This window comes from Somniosus microcephalus, chromosome 3, assembly GCF_052327205.1.
Source record: "Somniosus microcephalus isolate GS21.2 chromosome 3, FLI_Smic_1.0, whole genome shotgun sequence".
NCBI classification, from domain to species: Eukaryota; Metazoa; Chordata; class Chondrichthyes; order Squaliformes; family Somniosidae; genus Somniosus; species Somniosus microcephalus.
The window spans coordinates 269,795,984-269,813,610 of NC_140989.1; the positions used below are offsets into that span (position 1 = coordinate 269,795,984).

The following is a 17,627-nucleotide window of genomic DNA, read 5'->3' on the forward strand; positions in this document are numbered from 1 at the left end:
TAAGAAGTCAAAGGATTTGGAGAAACCGTTGCCCAGTGAAACTTGACACTTTATTTGCAACCTTGGTTATCATTTGTTTGCCAGTTGAGTGGGTTGCCTTGCTTTTAAACTGTCCCAAGATATGCAACAGGGATGCTCAATTGTTCTTCTCTATCCCAATGTTGGATGTAGAGAGCCTGCTCCAAGCAGTCTCCCAGCTGATACTGTCCATACTCCTCCTCATATTATTGTTTGTGCCCACTTTCCTCTGATTTTTACACTCTTACAGGTATAATTTCCCCACAGATTCACTCCCTTTCTGGACTGAAGCCCTGAAAATCATGCCCAAGACCTTTTCTAGTTCAAGTTCCAGAACTAGCTGTACTGCTGCCAATAGGTCACTTGCGCTTCTTCCTGTGTGGAATCAGGGATGGCTGACTCAACCACAATTATTTATCCTATTAAGAATTATTCTTTGTTAAAGCAATACTAAGCTTTCTGAGAGAAATCACTGCTGAGGAGTGAGAAAAAGTTTAAACTATTGAAGTGACAGATCAATGTTAGAGAAGACACAAACACAATGGCCACAGCATGTCAGTTTGTGAAATAAACCCAATGTTTGATGACAGGAAGTTTTTTTTATGAGATTGGAAGCTCTGATAAGTTACTGAGGTTTTAAATTAGTGTTTATAGACAAGACACAAACACGTAACCAATGCTGAAGTGAGTCTGATACTAGGAAGCCTGACATTTAGCTGTAATACGACAAAGAATTCTACCAGTTACTTACATCATCAGCAAGGAGCAGACTGTTAAAAAATATATAGATCTCTTCTTGTCTTTTGTGGGATGGGGGAAAGAAGTTAAGATTAAAACTTGTGTAGAAAACAATCCAGCTTTCAACACAATGATATTCAGTAAAACAACTAGAATATATATCTACCACCTGGACTTGTAATAATTATCTACAGAAATAGATACCTACAGCAAGGGGGTTGACCGGTGATACAAGCAACTCAGAATGTTAATACAGATGGCTGTTAGCTGCACTTTTTAAATTGAGAAAGCAGAGTTAAGAATGCTTTACCTGTAGACCGCAGCATCCAACTGCATTTAATATGGAAGCATTGTGTACAACGTGGTACTGAATTCCTGCCTTTACCGCTCGCAGAACTAGATCACTATGTGTTGTTGCCCTGCAGGAGAACATTGAGAATGTAGTGAATTAAACACTGTAACTGACACACAATTCAACTTATAAAAGATCTCATACCCTGTCCCTGATATAATCCATCCTATGCCAATAACCTACTACAGGTTTCTATCTAAAAGGGGACAGGGCTCCTCCTCCTTTGAAGGTTTTTAAACGACAGGAAACTCTCGATTTACCGGCACCTAAATAACCAGAAATCTCGGTTAACCGGCAAAATTCAGGAGTAGGTTCAGGTAAGTTTTACTTCATATTAGTGGCTGTTCCTCGATCTGTGGCTGTGCAATCGGGGTTCCTGCACATGTTGCTAAGCAACAGGGACGCTTGGTCTGTGGCCGGGGTTCCTGCACATGTTGCTAAGCAACAGGGAAGCCTGGATTTGTTGCTGTGTACGGAGCTCTCGTACCTTTTAACTATACCTCTCTGTAATCCGGACTTTTTGATAAACCGGCACCACGCCGGTCCCGTCGGAGCTGGATAAAAAAGCGTTTCCTGTACTACATTATTGCCTCCTTTCCTTTCTACTGTTCTTCCTCTGTTACACACCATGCACAGGAGGGCAATCTGTTCCCAGGCCTCTGCCAATGCTCTTTCAAAACCAGTGGTGGGGCAGAATTTTCCACCTCCCGCTGGCAAACTACTTGACCCAAACTCAGTTCCCCCTCACAGCTGAGATTAGGAATTGTAGAAGTGAACCCCAACCTTTAATTGTGCAAAATTGTGGTGCTCTGGACCAGGGTTGAATAGTACAGATATTCTAGAGTTTTGCTTGGCCCCCCTCCTATTTCTCATCTACATGCTGCCCCTTGGCGACCTCATCTGAAAACACAGCTTCAGTTTCTACATGTACGCTGACGACACCCAGCTCTAACTCACCACCACTTCTCTCGACCCCTCCATGGATTCTAAATTGTCAGACTGCTTGTCCGACATCCAGTTCTGGATGAGCAGAAATTTTCTCCACTTGAATATTTGGAAGACTGATGCCATTATTTTCAGTCCCCGTCACAAACTCCGTTCCCTAGCTACTGACTCCATCTCTCTCCCTAATATCTACCTGAGGCTGAATCACACTGTTCGCAACCTTGGTGTCATATTTGACCCTGAAATGAGCTTCCAACCACATATCCGCGGAAAAACTAAGACCGCCTATTTCCACCTCCGTAACATCGTCCGTCTCAGCTCATCCGCTGCTGAAACCCTCATCCATGCCTTTGTTACCTCGAGACTTGACTATTCCAACGCACTCCTGGCTGGCCTCCCACGTTCTACCCTACGTAAACTTGAGGTCCTCCAAAACTCGGCTGCCCGTGTCCTAACTCGCAGTAAGTCCCGTTCACCCATCACCCCTGTGCTCGCTGGCCTACATTGGCTCCCGGTTAAGCAATGCCTCAATTTCAAAATTCTCATCCTGGTTTTCAAATCCCTCCATGGTCATGTCCCTCCTTATCTCTGTGATCTCTTCCAGCCCCACAAACCCTCCTCCCGCCCCCGCCACGTGATATCTGCGCTCCTCTAATTCTGCCCTCTTGAGCATTCCTGATTATAATCGCTCAATCATTGGCGGCCGTGCCTTCAGCTTCCTAGGCCCTGGAATTCCCTCCCTAAATCTCCCCGCCTCTCTTTCCTCCTTTAAGGCGCTCCTTAAAACCTAACTCTTTGACCAAGCTTTTGGTCATCTGCTCTAATTTCTCCTTATGTGGCTTGGTGGCAAATATTTGTCTTAAAATACTCCTGTGAAGCGCCTTGGGACGTTTTACTACATTAAAGGCGCTACAGGAAACTTTCGTTTAAACGGAGGTTAAATCTCCGGAATGCTCTATCCACCGGCAAAATTCAGGAGTCGGTTCAGATAACTTTTCGTTGCTTTTTTCCTCCATTCCTGGCTCTGCAAGCGTCTAGCTGAAGCTGTTGCTTAGCTACAGAGACGCTTGCAATCTGCGCCGACTGTTTTGAAGCTGTTGCTAAGCAACAGGGTTTGTTGCTAGATACGGAGCTCAGAAGCTCCGTATATGTTTTAACATTAGCGCTGGTTTCTCCGGCAGTGTTGATCGACCGGCACCAGCTCGGTCCCGTCAGTGCCGGATACCAGAAAGTTTCCTGTATATAAATACGAGTTGTTGCTGCGATTACCTTTGGAAATTGAAAAGTATTATGCAGAACTTCCTGCAGGAGATTAAATGGGTGGGATAGAATTCATGATTGTGCAGATAGTGGAAGGGCTTTTTTTCATTCAGTTATTTCTTGTGTTTTTTAAACTGAGAAACCTAGGCGAAAGCCCAAGGACCATAGTGCAGGACACCACTAAGGTGAAATGATTAAGACATAAGATAAGGTAAATCAATAAGTAAGGATTAGATGTCTTATAAAAAAAACTTACATGGATGGCTTCAATGCTGGAGCTATCTTGATAATTTGTCAGGGAGGGCGTAGTGTCTACTTTCATACAAAGATCCCCAAGTTGTTACTAAACCCTTTACAATGCTGATGTCAGACCTTGGTGACTGCTAAAACTTTTACATTTATGTCCTTCAAAAAGTTAAACCTCTTCTCCAATACTCTGCAACTGTCAAGTCACAATTTGTGAAACTATCCACAGTTTCAACCACTGTAATTTCATTTCAGTAATTGGGGCTACACCAGACACATCCTGGACAGGTCACATAGATAACTGCACTTCATTCATACAAATGAGTAAGTGTACTTGGAGCCGTCCCATTCATTAGCGTCAGTTCTGGCAGCATTTCATTGACCAAAAGTCAAGGTTTAAGCACCAGATTAACAAGAGTTATATGAGACATGAATTGATATCCTATGGCTCTTCTGCCTCGGAAATTGATGTCTCAGAAGGGTACCGTACAGAGATATACAAAATACTTAACAGGGTAGAGGAGGTAAACCGCCCAAAACAATACTTTCAGCTGTGCCAGGGGATGAGGACTAGAGAGCACAGGTTGAGGATTATGAAGGACAGTTTTAGAACAGACAACAGAAAGTATTCATTTACATAGAGTGATGGACAGCTGCAAGAGTGCCAGGAACCGTGTTTGACACTATACTCATTAAAAAAAAACTAAATGCTATAATAGGAAGACAATAGGAATGATATTCTGGCACGGTGAGGTAAAGTAGGTCGAAAGGCCATCATTATCTGAACCTAATTCATGAAGAGATGGCATTTGACCAATAGACCAAACCGCTTCTTAAACATGGACTAATCTCTACTTTAAATGCCTTTTTCCATTTCACTTTCCATCACTATTTGTAACGCAGCCCCATTTGTTTCAGTGAATCAGTCAAGAATACACACAAATGCATAGATAAGGAATCTACAGGAAACAAGGAGTAGCTGTCAAATTACTTCTGGTGTTTTTTTATATTAATGATGATGGAATGCGTAACTTATCTTCCTATGTTGAGGTAAATTACAGACATATAGGAGAAAACTTCAATAGCTAATGCTTTACTTACCCAAAGGGATCTCCTACCACAAGAAAGGCAACATCATTATCAGCAGCATCCCTTAAAATTTCATCAGCATCTTGTTCGACCATCTCTCTTTCTGCAATGATGAGTTCACGGCCATAAAATTCCTCCTGTAAATGAAAGCGAATTCAATTTCAATTAGCCATAATTCGGATAGCTGAGCACATGACTCTGGTAATTTAAAAGAACCATTCCTAGGCATCAGTATGGCCTCCAATGTACCTATATTTCTGAGCTGATGCTCAAAATGTATCCACTTGCCACAGTCTAATTTGCTCACCATGACCTATCCAAGATCCATTTTTTAAAAAATGTTCACTATAAAACATAACTTGGCTCCTATAATCTGGCGATGAAACAAGTAGCCGAAATTCTGGCTTGACATGCTTACAGATTCAATATTCACAGTTGCCCCAATGTTTTGTAGATGTAATGGGCAATGACGCTGATTGAAAACTCAATCAACTTAATCTGCAAGTCTAAGATAGCAACATTTGTGAATGTGCTCACGCTTTTAACAGAGTGAATACACTCGAGATTTTTGAGTCACCTCCAGCTGACGAGCAATCAGTACTAGGAATGTTGTCTCCTTTTACCCTCTTTAACCCAGGACAAGGGGAGCACGGAAGCAATTTGTCATGCCTTTACAACCACCCTGGCTATCAACTTACTCAGTACAGAGCAGGGAATGCAAACTAGGACCTTTCTGGTCTTATGGTACAGTACTCACCGGCTTGACCAACTGAGCTACAGGGAAAATCTAATATATTATTTTTAAGTTGTTCTTTTCTTACTATGCAAAGTGGTCATTTATGTGCTATTTCTCAGAATGAGCTGAGTTTCCAGCATTCCTAACACCCTGACAACCCAAGAGCAGAGGCTGACACTACCTTAAGAAGTTCATAAATAGAGGTATTGAGTACAAAAGTAGAGAAGTTATGCTGCACCTTTATAAAGCGCTGGTTAGGCCACAACTGGAGTATTGCGTCCAGTTCTGGTCACCACACTTTAGGAAGGATGTGAAGGCACTTGAGAGGGTGCAGAGATTTACCAGAATGGTTCCGGGGATGGGGGATCTTAGCTACAAGGACAGATTGGAGAAGCTGGATTTGTTTTCATTAGAGCAAAGGAGGTTGAGGGGTGATTTGATAGAGGTGTACAAGATTATGACGGGTTTGGATAGGCTAGACGGGAAAAGGCTATTCCCACTAGTTGATGGTACAAGGTCTAGAGGGACACAGATATAAGGTTTTGGGCAAGAGATACAGGGGGAATGTGAAGAAAAACTTTTTTACGCAGTGAGTGGTGAGGACGTGGAACTTGACGGAAGTGGTGGAAGCGGAGACACTCAATGTTTTCAAGGGGAGGCTGGATAGGCACTTGAGGGAAATAAACTTGCAGGGCTACAGGGATAGATCGGGGGAATGGGACTGACTGGATTGCTCTACAGAGAGCCAGCATGGACTCGATGGGCCAAATTGCCTCCTTCTGTGCCGTTATGACTATATAAGTTCAACTACTGTAATATTAGAGGCGACAGCTCCGATTGAGAGGCCAAACATCATAGTAATTTTGGAACAATTAAAAAAACTCATACAGGATAACAGTTGGCAGGATATTCAAGAGGGTCACAAAGAAAAGCCAGGTAGACTTCACCAGACATCCACTTTCCAATAGGTTTCACTGAATAGTAATCAGGAGCAGGAGCCTTGGCTGAATATTCCCTAGCCCAGAGACACTAAAGCTGATTGACGTGCCCTCTCCACTGAGAACTGCTAATGCAGCACAGAACAGGAACAGAACTCGAAACATTCCTGGTCTGCACAGCTCAGTATGACACTGCTTGATGCATTTACCAATCTAGCCAATGAGGGAATCTGCAGAGTTCCTTCGATACGTCCTGGTCACTATTTAGCACCTGAAGAAAGGCGTAAACATAGCTGAAGAGTTTTGTGGCCAAGCTATGATAAAGTTCGATCTATCCTCCCCAGGCCAACTGGTACTTCAAGAAAGTGACCACATTACAGTATACTTCTGTTAATTCAGTCATTTTTTGGTTGAAAAAAATTTGAATTGTCTAGTAGTTTGAATTAAATAAAACAGCACAGAAGGCAGTTTTGGCACCAATGTTTTTAATTAACATAATTCGAATTAAGCAATTTTAAACAAAGAGGAATAGACTGTATTTATCTCGAGTGCCTATTTTTGTTATTATAGGCACATCACCTGTGTGGTCACTCTTGCAATGTAAATAATGCATGCAGTGCACAGTATGGAACTGGACGAAAAATATTAAAATATCTTCATTCCAAAGCTGCAATTTAACTGAGCACTGTTACAAGGAATATCAGGAAATAATTACAAAGTTCATTTAATTGAAGGTTTACATTATTTCTCATCACTCATTTATAACATTCCGTGATATCCTCCATTAGATTTTCACCAATTTTCAGAACCCAAGGACCAGATTCGTGCCTTGAAATCACTCTCTTCTATTTGTTATTACGTACATACTGGAAATTTGGGATGTACTTCATTTTTTGTCATTTTCTGTTTCTGACAAATAGGTGGCCAGCAATCAGTAAACACACTGTTTAATTCATGTGATATTTCTTAGTTTGGCAAAAAAAAATTAAAAACTGCTTGGCTAAGGTAATGTTTGGTAACAGTGGATATATTTACTTAATATATATCCCCCCCCCGTGCTGGTGGTGCAGTGTACAATTCACATTATTACTGCTGCTTCAGAGAGGAGTGTGCAAAGTATGTTACTCCTTTATCATTTGTTCACTAGGAACCCGGTACATTGCATTAGAAATAACGTTGTGAAGGGACGTGCTGGCTGCATCGGCACACATACCAGCGCCTCTTTGCCGACAGTGAGGAGCGAGGTATAGGCCTCCAGGTAGACCCGGCTGCAGCGCCTCACGATGTCTAGTCCTTTCACGGTGATGTCGCGGGCGTCCCCCAGCCCCAGGCCGATCAAATACAACATTCCGCGGGGTCGGTAGTGCGAGCCGCTTCCAACATTAATAGTTTGCAGTAAATGTTTCTGATCTCCAAGCTGTCAATGAGCCCGCTCTCCTCTCGCCATCACCATGCCGACGCACCGGATTACGGCAGAGCCGCAATACGCCCACCGGCACTTGGCGGCGTTTTACGACCTTGTAACTAAGGAGACGGGATTCCTGGGCCTGACCACCCAAAGGCTGACATTGCGATTTAAAAAGTGGAAACCCGGGAATGGATGCAATAGAGGGGCCTGGGAGTCCGACCGCGGAGCTGGCGAATGGGTTGAAAATCCCCATGCTAGGTCTTGGTGAGTTACTTCACGTGTCTGTGCCCTTGTTGCAGACTGGCTCACTCACTGTAACCTGGATGCAAACTCCAACCTGTTCCTTGCATCTAGTAGCCCATGCCTGGTAAAATCACTTCTGCTGGTTTAAAAATGTGACCTAATTTGATGTACCTAAGTCTGCAAAATAAACCCAGGTCCACGTGTTGCACAACACCTTTGTTATTCTTAATACTGTAGGAGTCTACGTACTCCTAACAAAATATACTGAACTCGGAGAGGTTCAACAGAAAAGGTTTAATTGTTGAGACTACATGTTGAACACAAAAATGGCGTCAGAGACTACACCAAGTCCGACTGCCTTTAATCAGTCCACAGCTTCGACTGCTCCTCCCCCGCTCTGGGCTTAACTATGTTGCAGATCGAGTTTCTTAAAGGTGTGATCCTTCTTAAAGGCATGACGCCTGATTTATAGTCTACGGACCGAAAAGCGGATTGTGTCCTTTCTGTGATCGGTACGCCACACAGCTCCCCCCAGAATCCGCTAGTAGGTGTGGTGTATGTAACCTGTTCCACCTTAAGAGAACTTAAGCCTGTTCCACCTTACGAGATGTACTACTTTCTCTGGCTGCTGTATACGTAATACCGGGGGTGACCACACCGGTATATAAGCACTGTGTAGTAATATTGTATTCAGTATAGTCCCTACCTCCAACCAGTAAAGACCTGTTGAATTTACTCTGGTAGTCTGTGTAGTAATTATCACTATAGCACACAGACTTAACAGTGGCGACGAGTCCGATTCTTACCCTGCGGCAGTTATTTCCACGGCGGCTTCGTCCACAGACAGGACGTCGAAGAGAGGTTTCCACCCTCATCACCCTACTGGAAGACACGTCGAGCGGCAGGCATCGAGAAACCGGAGTGCAGAAGACATCCTGACCTCGAAGCCTCCATCAGCGACTGTCAGCTTTCTTCTTTCTACCTCGGTGGTGGGTAAGCCGGGCAGCGACGCGACAGAAAGTCAACCGCGTTGGCTGTACAGACGGGGCTGGGAAGACGGAGGAATAAGGGCGGTGAGATCGATCGCGACCAGAGATAAGGGCCGGGCCGCTTTCGAGCGAGAGGCGCAGCGCGGGGACATCGATCGCGACCGGAGATAAGGGCCGCATTCGGGCTAAAAGGCGCAGCGTCTGGGGAAACTGAAGGCGCGAGAGCCGCGGTGAAGCGGAGACAGCGTCGGGGGATGGTTGAAGACCGCCAAGCGCGGGAAAACCGCCATTTTGTGGGCGGAGGACGACGACAAGAGCGAGAAGCCGCCATCTTGGATAACATAAAAATACAATAAATTGCAACGATGCCTAAACATGGGAACATTAATACCTTTGATAGTGACATCGAAGATTGGGCCATGTATGTAGAACGCATACAAAATTATTGTAAGGCAAATAAAATTCCTGATGCAGATAAAGCACTAACATTATTAAATTTAATGGGTGCGAAGACATACGGGCAATTGAAACACCTGTTATCACCAGATGAACCGGCGGATAAGACGTTCGATGAGATTGTTACTGTCCTGAAAAATCATCTAAACCCCACGCCGCTGATGCTAGCGGAACGATTTAAATTTTACGACAGAAGGCAGCTGCAGAATGAAAGCAATGCTGAATATTTGATGGAATTACGTAAGCTAGCAAAATATTGTCAGTTTGGAACGGGACTGACAGAGGCACTACGAGATAAATTTGTGTGTGGTTTATTTAAACAGGATACACAAAAGCGACTGCTCGAGGAGAATGAGCTGACGCTTGAGAAGGCAGTCACTATGGCAGCAGCACACGAAGCCGCAGCGAGAGGCACGGCAGTAATGCAGCTACGGTCACCGGAACTCGGTACAAACAAATTGGGTTTGAGTTCTGTCAAATGTTATCGTTGTGGAAAGACAACGCACGATCAGAACCAGTGTTGGTTTAAAAACCAAGAATGCAGAACGTGTGGCAGGCTTGGCCACATAGCTAAAGTATGCCGGTCAGGAAAGAAGACCAACAACAAAAAGTCACCACAAGGAAAATACGCAAAGGTACACAAGGTGACAAAGAACAGTTGGACCGAACAGAAGTCAGATCCAGACGCTAGCAGTAATGAACTGGATAGCTTAAGAGTACACAACGTTGGTAAGGATGCAGATCTCCAGACAATTTGGGTCACTCTTCAGATAGCAGGAGTCCAAGTAAAAATGGAATTGGACACTGGATCGGCATTGACGGTCATGAATAAGAAAGATTACTCCAACATATTCCCCTACAGGATACGGAGATTATATTGAAAACATACACGGGGCAAAGAGTGTACCCCATCGGAAAAATAGAGGTAGAAGTGGTCCACAAGGGCGAAGAAAGCCAAGTAATGGACTTATATGTGCTACCTGAAGGAGGTCCACCACTACTAGGACGGGAGTGGATTAGGAAAATGAATATGGACTGGCACTCCTTGAAGGCACTAACGGTAGATTCCGGGGAAACAGATGTCAAACCTAAACGATTGTCCAGAATATTGGATGATGCTAAAGAGGTGTTCCAGCAGGGACTGGGAACACTGAGAGGAATTACGGCAAACATCAAGATTGATGAACATGCACAACCAAAATTTTTTAAAGCCAGACCGGTACCCTATGCAATACGACCTACTGTTGAAGCGAAACTGGAAGCACTAGAACGTTCAGGTGTACTGTCTAAGGTAGATTGGAGTGAGTGGGCTATGCCAATTGTTCCCATTATGAAACGTCCTGCGAGCAACAAGCCAGGAGATCCAGGGAAGATTCGCATCTGTGGAGATTTCAAAATCACCGTTAATCCGGTGCTTCACACGGTGCAGTATCCACTTCCACGGATTGAGGATATTTTCGCTTCATTGTCTGGCGGGAAACACTTCACCAAGATAGACCTGGCGCAGGCATACTTGCAGATGGAGGTTGAGGAAGAGTCACGCCAATACCTCACGATCAACACGCATCGAGGGTTGTACCGGTACAATAGGCTGGTTTTTGGAGTGGCATCGGCTCCAGCAATTTGGCAGAGGGCCATGGAGCAGGTATTACAGGGAATTCCAGGCACACAATGTTACCTGGACGATATTCTGATCACAGGTGATGGTGATGAACAACATCTCGCAAACTTGGAACTGGTGCTCAACAGACTGAAAGAGTATGGACTTAGAGTAAATCGGCAGAAATGTGAGTTCTTCCAGAAGCGGATCTCGTACTGTGGCCATGTCATTGACCGGGAGGGGCTTCATAAGTCTCCTGACAAGATTGAGGCAGTTGTAAAGGCTCCCGCTCCGGAGAATGTCTCTCAGTTGAGGTCGTTTCTAGGATTAATTAACTATTACCATAAATTTCTGCCAAATCTATCCACGGTACTGCACCCGTTAAACGCTCTTTTACAGAAAGGGGTACCATGGGAATGGGGCGAAAACTGTAAGAAGGCATTTCACAAAAGCAAAGAATTGATCACCTCAGAGGAAGTGTTGGCTCACTTCAACCCGACACTGCCTATTCGGTTGGCTTGTGATGCTTCTCCATATGGTATTGGGGCAGTACTCTCACACAAGTTGCCAAATGGCACGGAAAGGCCAGTCGCATTTGCATCCAGATCATTGACCTCCGCTGAGCGCAACTATGCGCAGATCGATAGGGAGGCTCTTAGCCTTGTATGGGGAGTGAAGAAGTTTAATCATCACCTGCAGGGCCAAAAATTCACACTTCTGACAGACCATCAACCGTTGGTATCCATTTTTAACCCTAAGAAGGGTGTTTCGGTGATGACAGCGCAGCGTCTCCAGAGATGGTCTCTTTTCCTAGGGGCACATCAATATCAAATAGAATTCAAAGGTACGAAACAGCATGGCAATGCTGATGGGCTGTCGCGCCTGCCACTACCTGAAGAAGAAGACACGACGAAAGTTGACCCTGTTGACTTATTTCATTCGACCATCATCGAGTGTTTACCAGTCACCAATGCAAGTATTGAAAGAGAAACCAGGAACGACCCGACACTGTCCAGAGTCTACGAGGTGACAGTGAAAGGATGGCCAACACGGGGTGATCCTCTGTTACCGGCATTTTCGGCAAGGCGAGACCAGCTGTCCGTCTGCCATGGTACCTTGATGTACGGGACAAGAGTGATTATTCCTCCCAAGTTAAGGGAAAGAATTTTAAACGAACTGCATGAAGGTCATCTGGGGGGAGTTAAAATGAAAAGTCTTGCTAGGGCTTATGTATGGTGGCCGGGTATTGACCAACAGATTGAGGAGTTAACGAAAAGCTGCGCTGGGTGCCAAAAAGTGCAAAATGCACCTCCGATAGCACCGCTACACCCATGGGAATGGCCTTCAGCCCCATGGCAATGCGTACACATTGACTTTGCTGGTCCATTCATGGACTCCATGTTCCTAATCGCGGTGGACGCACATTCCAAATGGCCAGAAGTCATCAAGATGAATACCACTACTTCAGAAAAGACAATTGCGGTGTTACGAACAATATTCGCAAGGAACGGATTGCCAGAACAGATCTGTTCGGACAACGGACCACAGTTTGTATCGGATGAGTTCCGACAATTCTTAAAGAAGAATGGAGTAAAACATTATAACTCTGCCCCATATCATCCGGCGACAAACGGGTTGGCTGAAAGATTTGTCCAGACATTCAAAAAGGCAATTAAGGCCATGAACGATGATCAGATTCCGCTGCAACACAAGGTCGACAAGTTCCTGATGTCATATCGAAACGCCGATCATGCAGTGACTAACCAAAGTCCTGCCATGATGTTTTATAACAGGAGGTTGCGGTCCAAGTTGGACTTGTGAAAACCAATTGTGCGGAGGGAAGTGGAAAACAAACAGTTTCGGCATATTAACAACAAGACCACTCGAACTTTCGACGTAGGACAACCAGTGTTGGCAAGGGGCTATGGAAACGAAAAATGGCATTCCGGAACAATTCGGGCCAGACAAGGACCTCTGATGTACACAGTAGATATTGGTCATAATGTGATAAGGCGTCATGCGGATCAACTGGTAGAGTCGAGAGCAAGGGTCGAACCCATGGTTGTGACAGAGACAACTGTGGAAGACGTTAATGAACCTGAAGCATCTACCTCGGCAGGGAATGTACTTGATGATGATGACACCCAATACATTGGAAACCAAATAGAGGAGGCACCTCAACAACAAGAATCAGAGACTACTGAGAGGCGTTATCCAAGCCGCATCAGAAAGCCTCCTGAGAGACTGAACCTTTGAACTGTTATACCTGAAGTTATATTTATGTATATATGTTATGTTATGTTAAATGGGGATATGACTGTTAAGCTAAAAAGGGAGGATTGTGGTGTATGTAACCTGTTCCACCTTAAGAGAACTTAAGCCTGTTCCACCTTAAGAGATGTACTACTTTCTCTGGCTGCTGTATACGTAATACCGGGGGTGACCACACCGGTATATAAGCACTGTGTAGTAATATTGTATTCAGTATAGTCCCTACCTCCAACCAGTAAAGACCTGTTGAATTTACTCTGGTAGTCTGTGTAGTAATTATCACTATAACACACAGACTTAACAGTAGGGAGTGTACGAACCGGCGTGGCGGCTTGATGGCACGGCCGGAACGGCTCTTGGCGGTTGGTGTCGGGAGCGGGGCGGTCGGGCGCGTTGGGCTCTTAGGCGGTCTGCCCCGCGGTGGGGGTTGGCCCACTTGAACGGGTTCGTCGGGCTCTAGGTGCGCCAGCTTGAACCGGTCGACCGACACCTTGTCAGTTCTGCCGCCCACTTGGAGGAGGAAGAAGTTGTTCCCCGTCTGGAGTACCTTGTAGGGTCCGTCGTATGGGGGCCGTAGAGGTCCTCGGTGGGCGTAATGGCGCACGAAAACAAATTTGGCCATGTGCAGGCTAGGTGGTACGCGGGTTGCTGGTTCGCCGTGCCGGCCGGTGGGTACCGGAGCGAACTGTTGTGCTCGGTTGGCGAAAGTGTGGCGTTGCTGGTCAGCCGACCAGGGGGTCGTGGCGGTGGCAGGAACTCTCCGGGTACGCGCAGCGGCTGGCTGTACACGAGTTCCGTGGCCGAGGCTTGCAGGTCTTCCTTGACCGCGGAGCGTAGGCCAAGTAGCACCCACGGGAGGCGGTCGATCCAAGCCTCGTCCTCGAGGCTGGCGCAGAGGGACGCCTTCATGGACCTGTGGAATCGCTCGCACAGTCCGTTGGCTTGGGGGTGGTAAGCCGTGGTGCGGTGAACGGCCACCCCGAGGTTTCGGGCAATGGCGGCCCACAGATCAGAGGTGAACTGCGGGCCTCTATCTGACGTCATGTCGGAGGGGACGCCGAACCGAACGACCCAGGTCCCGATGAACGCCCTCGCGATGTCGGCGGTGGTGGTGGACGTCAGTGGAATGGCCTCGGGCCAGCGGGTGGTATGGTCCACGATTGTCAGCAGGTGCGTGTGACCTTGTGATGGCGGCAGGGGGCCGACGAGGTCGATGTGGGCGTGGTCAAACCTTCTTTCTGGCACGGTGAACTCCTCGAGTGGGGCTTTGACGTGCTGGTGGATTTTGGCACGCTGGCAAGCTATGCAAGATCTGGACCAGACGCGCACATCTTTGCGCAGGCCGCGCCAGACAAATCGGTTGGCCACCAGTCTAATGGACGCGCGGTGCCGGGGTGTGAGAGGCCATGGACGATGTCGAACACCCGTTTTTGCCAGGACGCCGGGACTACGGGGCGGGGTTGCGCCAAGGAGGTGTCGCATTTGATTGTGACGGCGGACGGGCCGCAGGCGACGTCGGTCAGTCGCAGCCCTGGGAGGGTTGTGGGCGCGGAGAGCAGATCGGGGTCGGTGCGTTGCTCCGCTGCCAGTTGAGCATAGTCCACTGCCAGGTGGGCGCCGTGGATGGCGGGGCGGGATAGGCAGTCGGCCACCACGTTGTCTCGACTGGAGACGTGCCGAATGTCCGTGGTGAATTCGGACACCGCGGCGAGCTGGCGTTGTTGCCTGGCTGACCACGGGTCCGCAGATTTTGCCATCGCGAATGTCAGGGGTTTGTGGTCGACAAACGCGGTGAAGGGGCGGCCCTCCAGAAGAAATCTAAAATGGCGGACTGCCAGGTACAGTGCGAGGAGCTCGCGGTCAAAGGCGCTGTATTTGGCCTCCGGGGGGCGCAGTTGGCGGCTGAAAAAGGCCAGCGGTTGCCAGGCCCCGTCGACCCACTGTTCGTACACGGCGCCGACCGCGTGGTCGGAGGCGTCCGTGGTGAGGGCCACCCTGGCGTTGGGCTGTGGGTGAGCGAGCATGGTGGCGTCGGTGAGCGCCTTTTTGGTCGTGTCGAAAGCGGTCAACATGTCCGCCGACCACTCGATCGCCATTCTGCCTTTCTTACCCCGGAGGGCTTCATATAGGGGCCGCATGAGGGAGGCCGCTCCGGGAATGAAGCGGTTGTAAAGGTTGATCATCCCCAAGAACTCCTGGAGGCCTTTGATGGTGGTAGGCCGGGGGAACTGCTGGACGGCTTGCACCTTGGCGGGCAGGGGAATGGCTCCGTCCTGCGTGATGTGGTGGCCGAGGAATTCGATCCTGCTGAGGCCGAATTGGCACTTGGCTGGGCTGATGATGAGCCCGTGCTCACTGAGCCGCTGGAACAGGGTGTGGAGGTGCTCGATGTGTTCCTGCTTGGAGGAACTAGCTACCAGGATGTCATCCAGGTAGACAAAGAGGAACTTCAGGTCCCGGAGGACCGAGTCCATGAGCCGCTGGAAGGCCTGGGCTGCGTTTTTGAGGCCGAAGGGCATTCGGAGGAACTCGAATAGCCCAAAAGGGGTGATTATGGCCGTCTTGGGAACGTCCGTGGGGTGGACTGGCACCTGATGGTAACCGCGCACCAGGTCGACTTTGGAGAAGACTGAGCGGCCGGCCAGTCTAGCCGAGAAGTCTTGAATGTGCGGTATGGGGTACCGATCCGGCGTGGTGGCGTTGTTTAGGCGCCGGTAGTCCCCGCAGGGGCGCCATCCCCCGTCGGGTTTGGTGACGATGTGGAGTGGGGAGGCCCAGGGGCTGTTGGAGCGGCGGATGATGCCGAGCTGTTCCATTGTGGCGAACTCGGCCCGCGCGATCTCCAGCTTGGCCGGGTCCAGCCTGCGGGCGTGGGCATACACCGGTGGGCCTGTGGTGGGGATGAAGTGTTCTACCCCGTGCTTAGCAACTTTCGCGGAGAAGGTCGGGTTGGTGAGGGCTGGGAACTCAGCCAGGAGTGCTGAGTAGTCGTCCGTTGAGCGGGCGCGGCACTGCCACGCCATTTCGGCGGGTTGGGGGGGTGCCATGGCGCCCGGGATAGGTGACATGGTGTTCATGTCCACGAGGCGGCGCCGAGGCCTGTCGACCAACAGGCCGTGGGTGCACAGGAAATCCGCACCGAGGAGCGGGGAGAGCACCGGGCCGAGTTCGCCACAATGGAACAGCTCGGCATCATCCGCCGCTCCAACAGCCCCTGGGCCTCCCCACTCCACATCGTCACCAAACCCGACGGGGGATGGCGCCCCTGCGGGGACTACCGGCGCCTAAACAACGCCACCACGCCGGATCGGTACCCCATACCGCACATTCAAGACTTCTCGGCTAGACTGGCCGGCCGCTCAGTCTTCTCCAAAGTCGACCTGGTGCGCGGTTACCATCAGGTGCCAGTCCACCCCACGGACGTTCCCAAGACGGCCATAATCACCCCTTTTGGGCTATTCGAGTTCCTCCGAATGCCCTTCGGCCTCAAAAACGCAGCCCAGGCCTTCCAGCGGCTCATGGACTCGGTCCTCCGGGACCTGAAGTTCCTCTTTGCCTACCTGGATGACATCCTGGTAGCTAGTTCCTCCAAGCAGGAACACATCGAGCACCTCCACACCCTGTTCCAGCGGCTCAGTGAGCACGGGCTCATCATCAGCCCAGCCAAGTGCCAATTCGGCCTCAGCAGGATCGAATTCCTCGGCCACCACATCACGCAGGACGGAGCCATTCCCCTGCCCGCCAAGGTGCAAGCCGTCCAGCAGTTCCCCCGGCCTACCACCATCAAAGGCCTCCAGGAGTTCTTGGTGATAAACTCCCAGTGGTAGCGGCAGCCTGCGAGGTCGATGGTGACGGTGCGGGTGCCGTACGTCCGGATATCGGTGCCGTTGGCGGCAGCCAGCGCAGGGCCGCGGCCGCCTCGCTGGATCTCGATGGCGGACGCGGGGATGATGCGCTGCGCGCCCGTGTCGCATAGGAAACGGCGTCCGGAGGCGCTGTCCGTAACGTGCAGCAGCGCGCCTGCTTGCCCCACGGCCATCGTGTAGGCCGGTGTGGGGGCGGTTGGAAACGTGCAGGGATGGCTGCAGCGGCGTGCCCGTGCGCCGAACCGGGTATGGAAGTAGCAGTAGCCCTGGGTCGGAGGGCTTGGGGGACGTGGGGGCCGGGCGGTTTCTCGTCGGTCAGAGCAAGCATGTGTGAGAGCAAGTCTGACGGCGTGGAGTCACCTAGTCCCGGGAGGTCGAGGAGGTGGCAGTTGCGCACGAATTGGGAGGCTGTGAATTTTTTAAGGAGCGCGGCCTTGAGATGTGCGTACTTGCCTTCCTCCGAAGGGTTTTG

General features: G+C 48.9%; 2 protein-coding genes across 6 annotated transcripts in view; one reads left to right on the plus strand and one right to left on the minus strand.

The window, feature by feature from the left end:
- Positions 1–1,036: 1,036 nt before the first annotated feature.
- LOC147121924 (diphthine methyl ester synthase-like) lies at positions 1,037–7,792 on the minus strand. Its single transcript, XM_085982475.1, has 3 exons — positions 7,536–7,792; positions 4,661–4,785; positions 1,037–1,175 (listed from the first exon to the last, which is right to left on the minus strand). The coding sequence occupies exons 1-3, from the start codon at positions 7,668–7,670 to the stop codon at positions 1,052–1,054; spliced, it is 384 nt and encodes a 127-aa protein (XP_085838601.1). The 5' UTR covers positions 7,671–7,792; the 3' UTR covers positions 1,037–1,051.
- A 22-nt stretch (positions 7,793–7,814) lies between these two features.
- LOC147121925 (uncharacterized) overlaps positions 7,815–17,627 on the plus strand; it is a 173,631-nt gene continuing 163,818 nt past the window's right edge. For all 5 annotated transcript variants that reach the window (XM_085982470.1, XM_085982472.1, XM_085982474.1 and 2 more), the window contains exon 1: positions 7,815–7,994. In XM_085982470.1, the coding sequence (XP_085838596.1) occupies positions 7,919–7,994 (76 nt within the window). In that variant the 5' untranslated portion in view covers positions 7,815–7,918. The remainder of the gene's footprint in view (positions 7,995–17,627) is intronic.

Coding starts and splice junctions, on each gene's coding strand:
- LOC147121924 (XM_085982475.1), bottom strand. CDS start 7,670: ATGTTGTATTTGATCGGCCTGGGGCTGGGGGACGCCCGCGACATCACC. Junction 4,786..7,535: donor CTGTCGGCAAAGAGGCGCTG/GTATGTGTGCCG, acceptor TTTCATTTACAG/GAGGAATTTTATGGCCGTGA. Junction 1,176..4,660: donor GTGGTAGGAGATCCCTTTGG/GTAAGTAAAGCA, acceptor GTTCTCCTGCAG/GGCAACAACACATAGTGATC.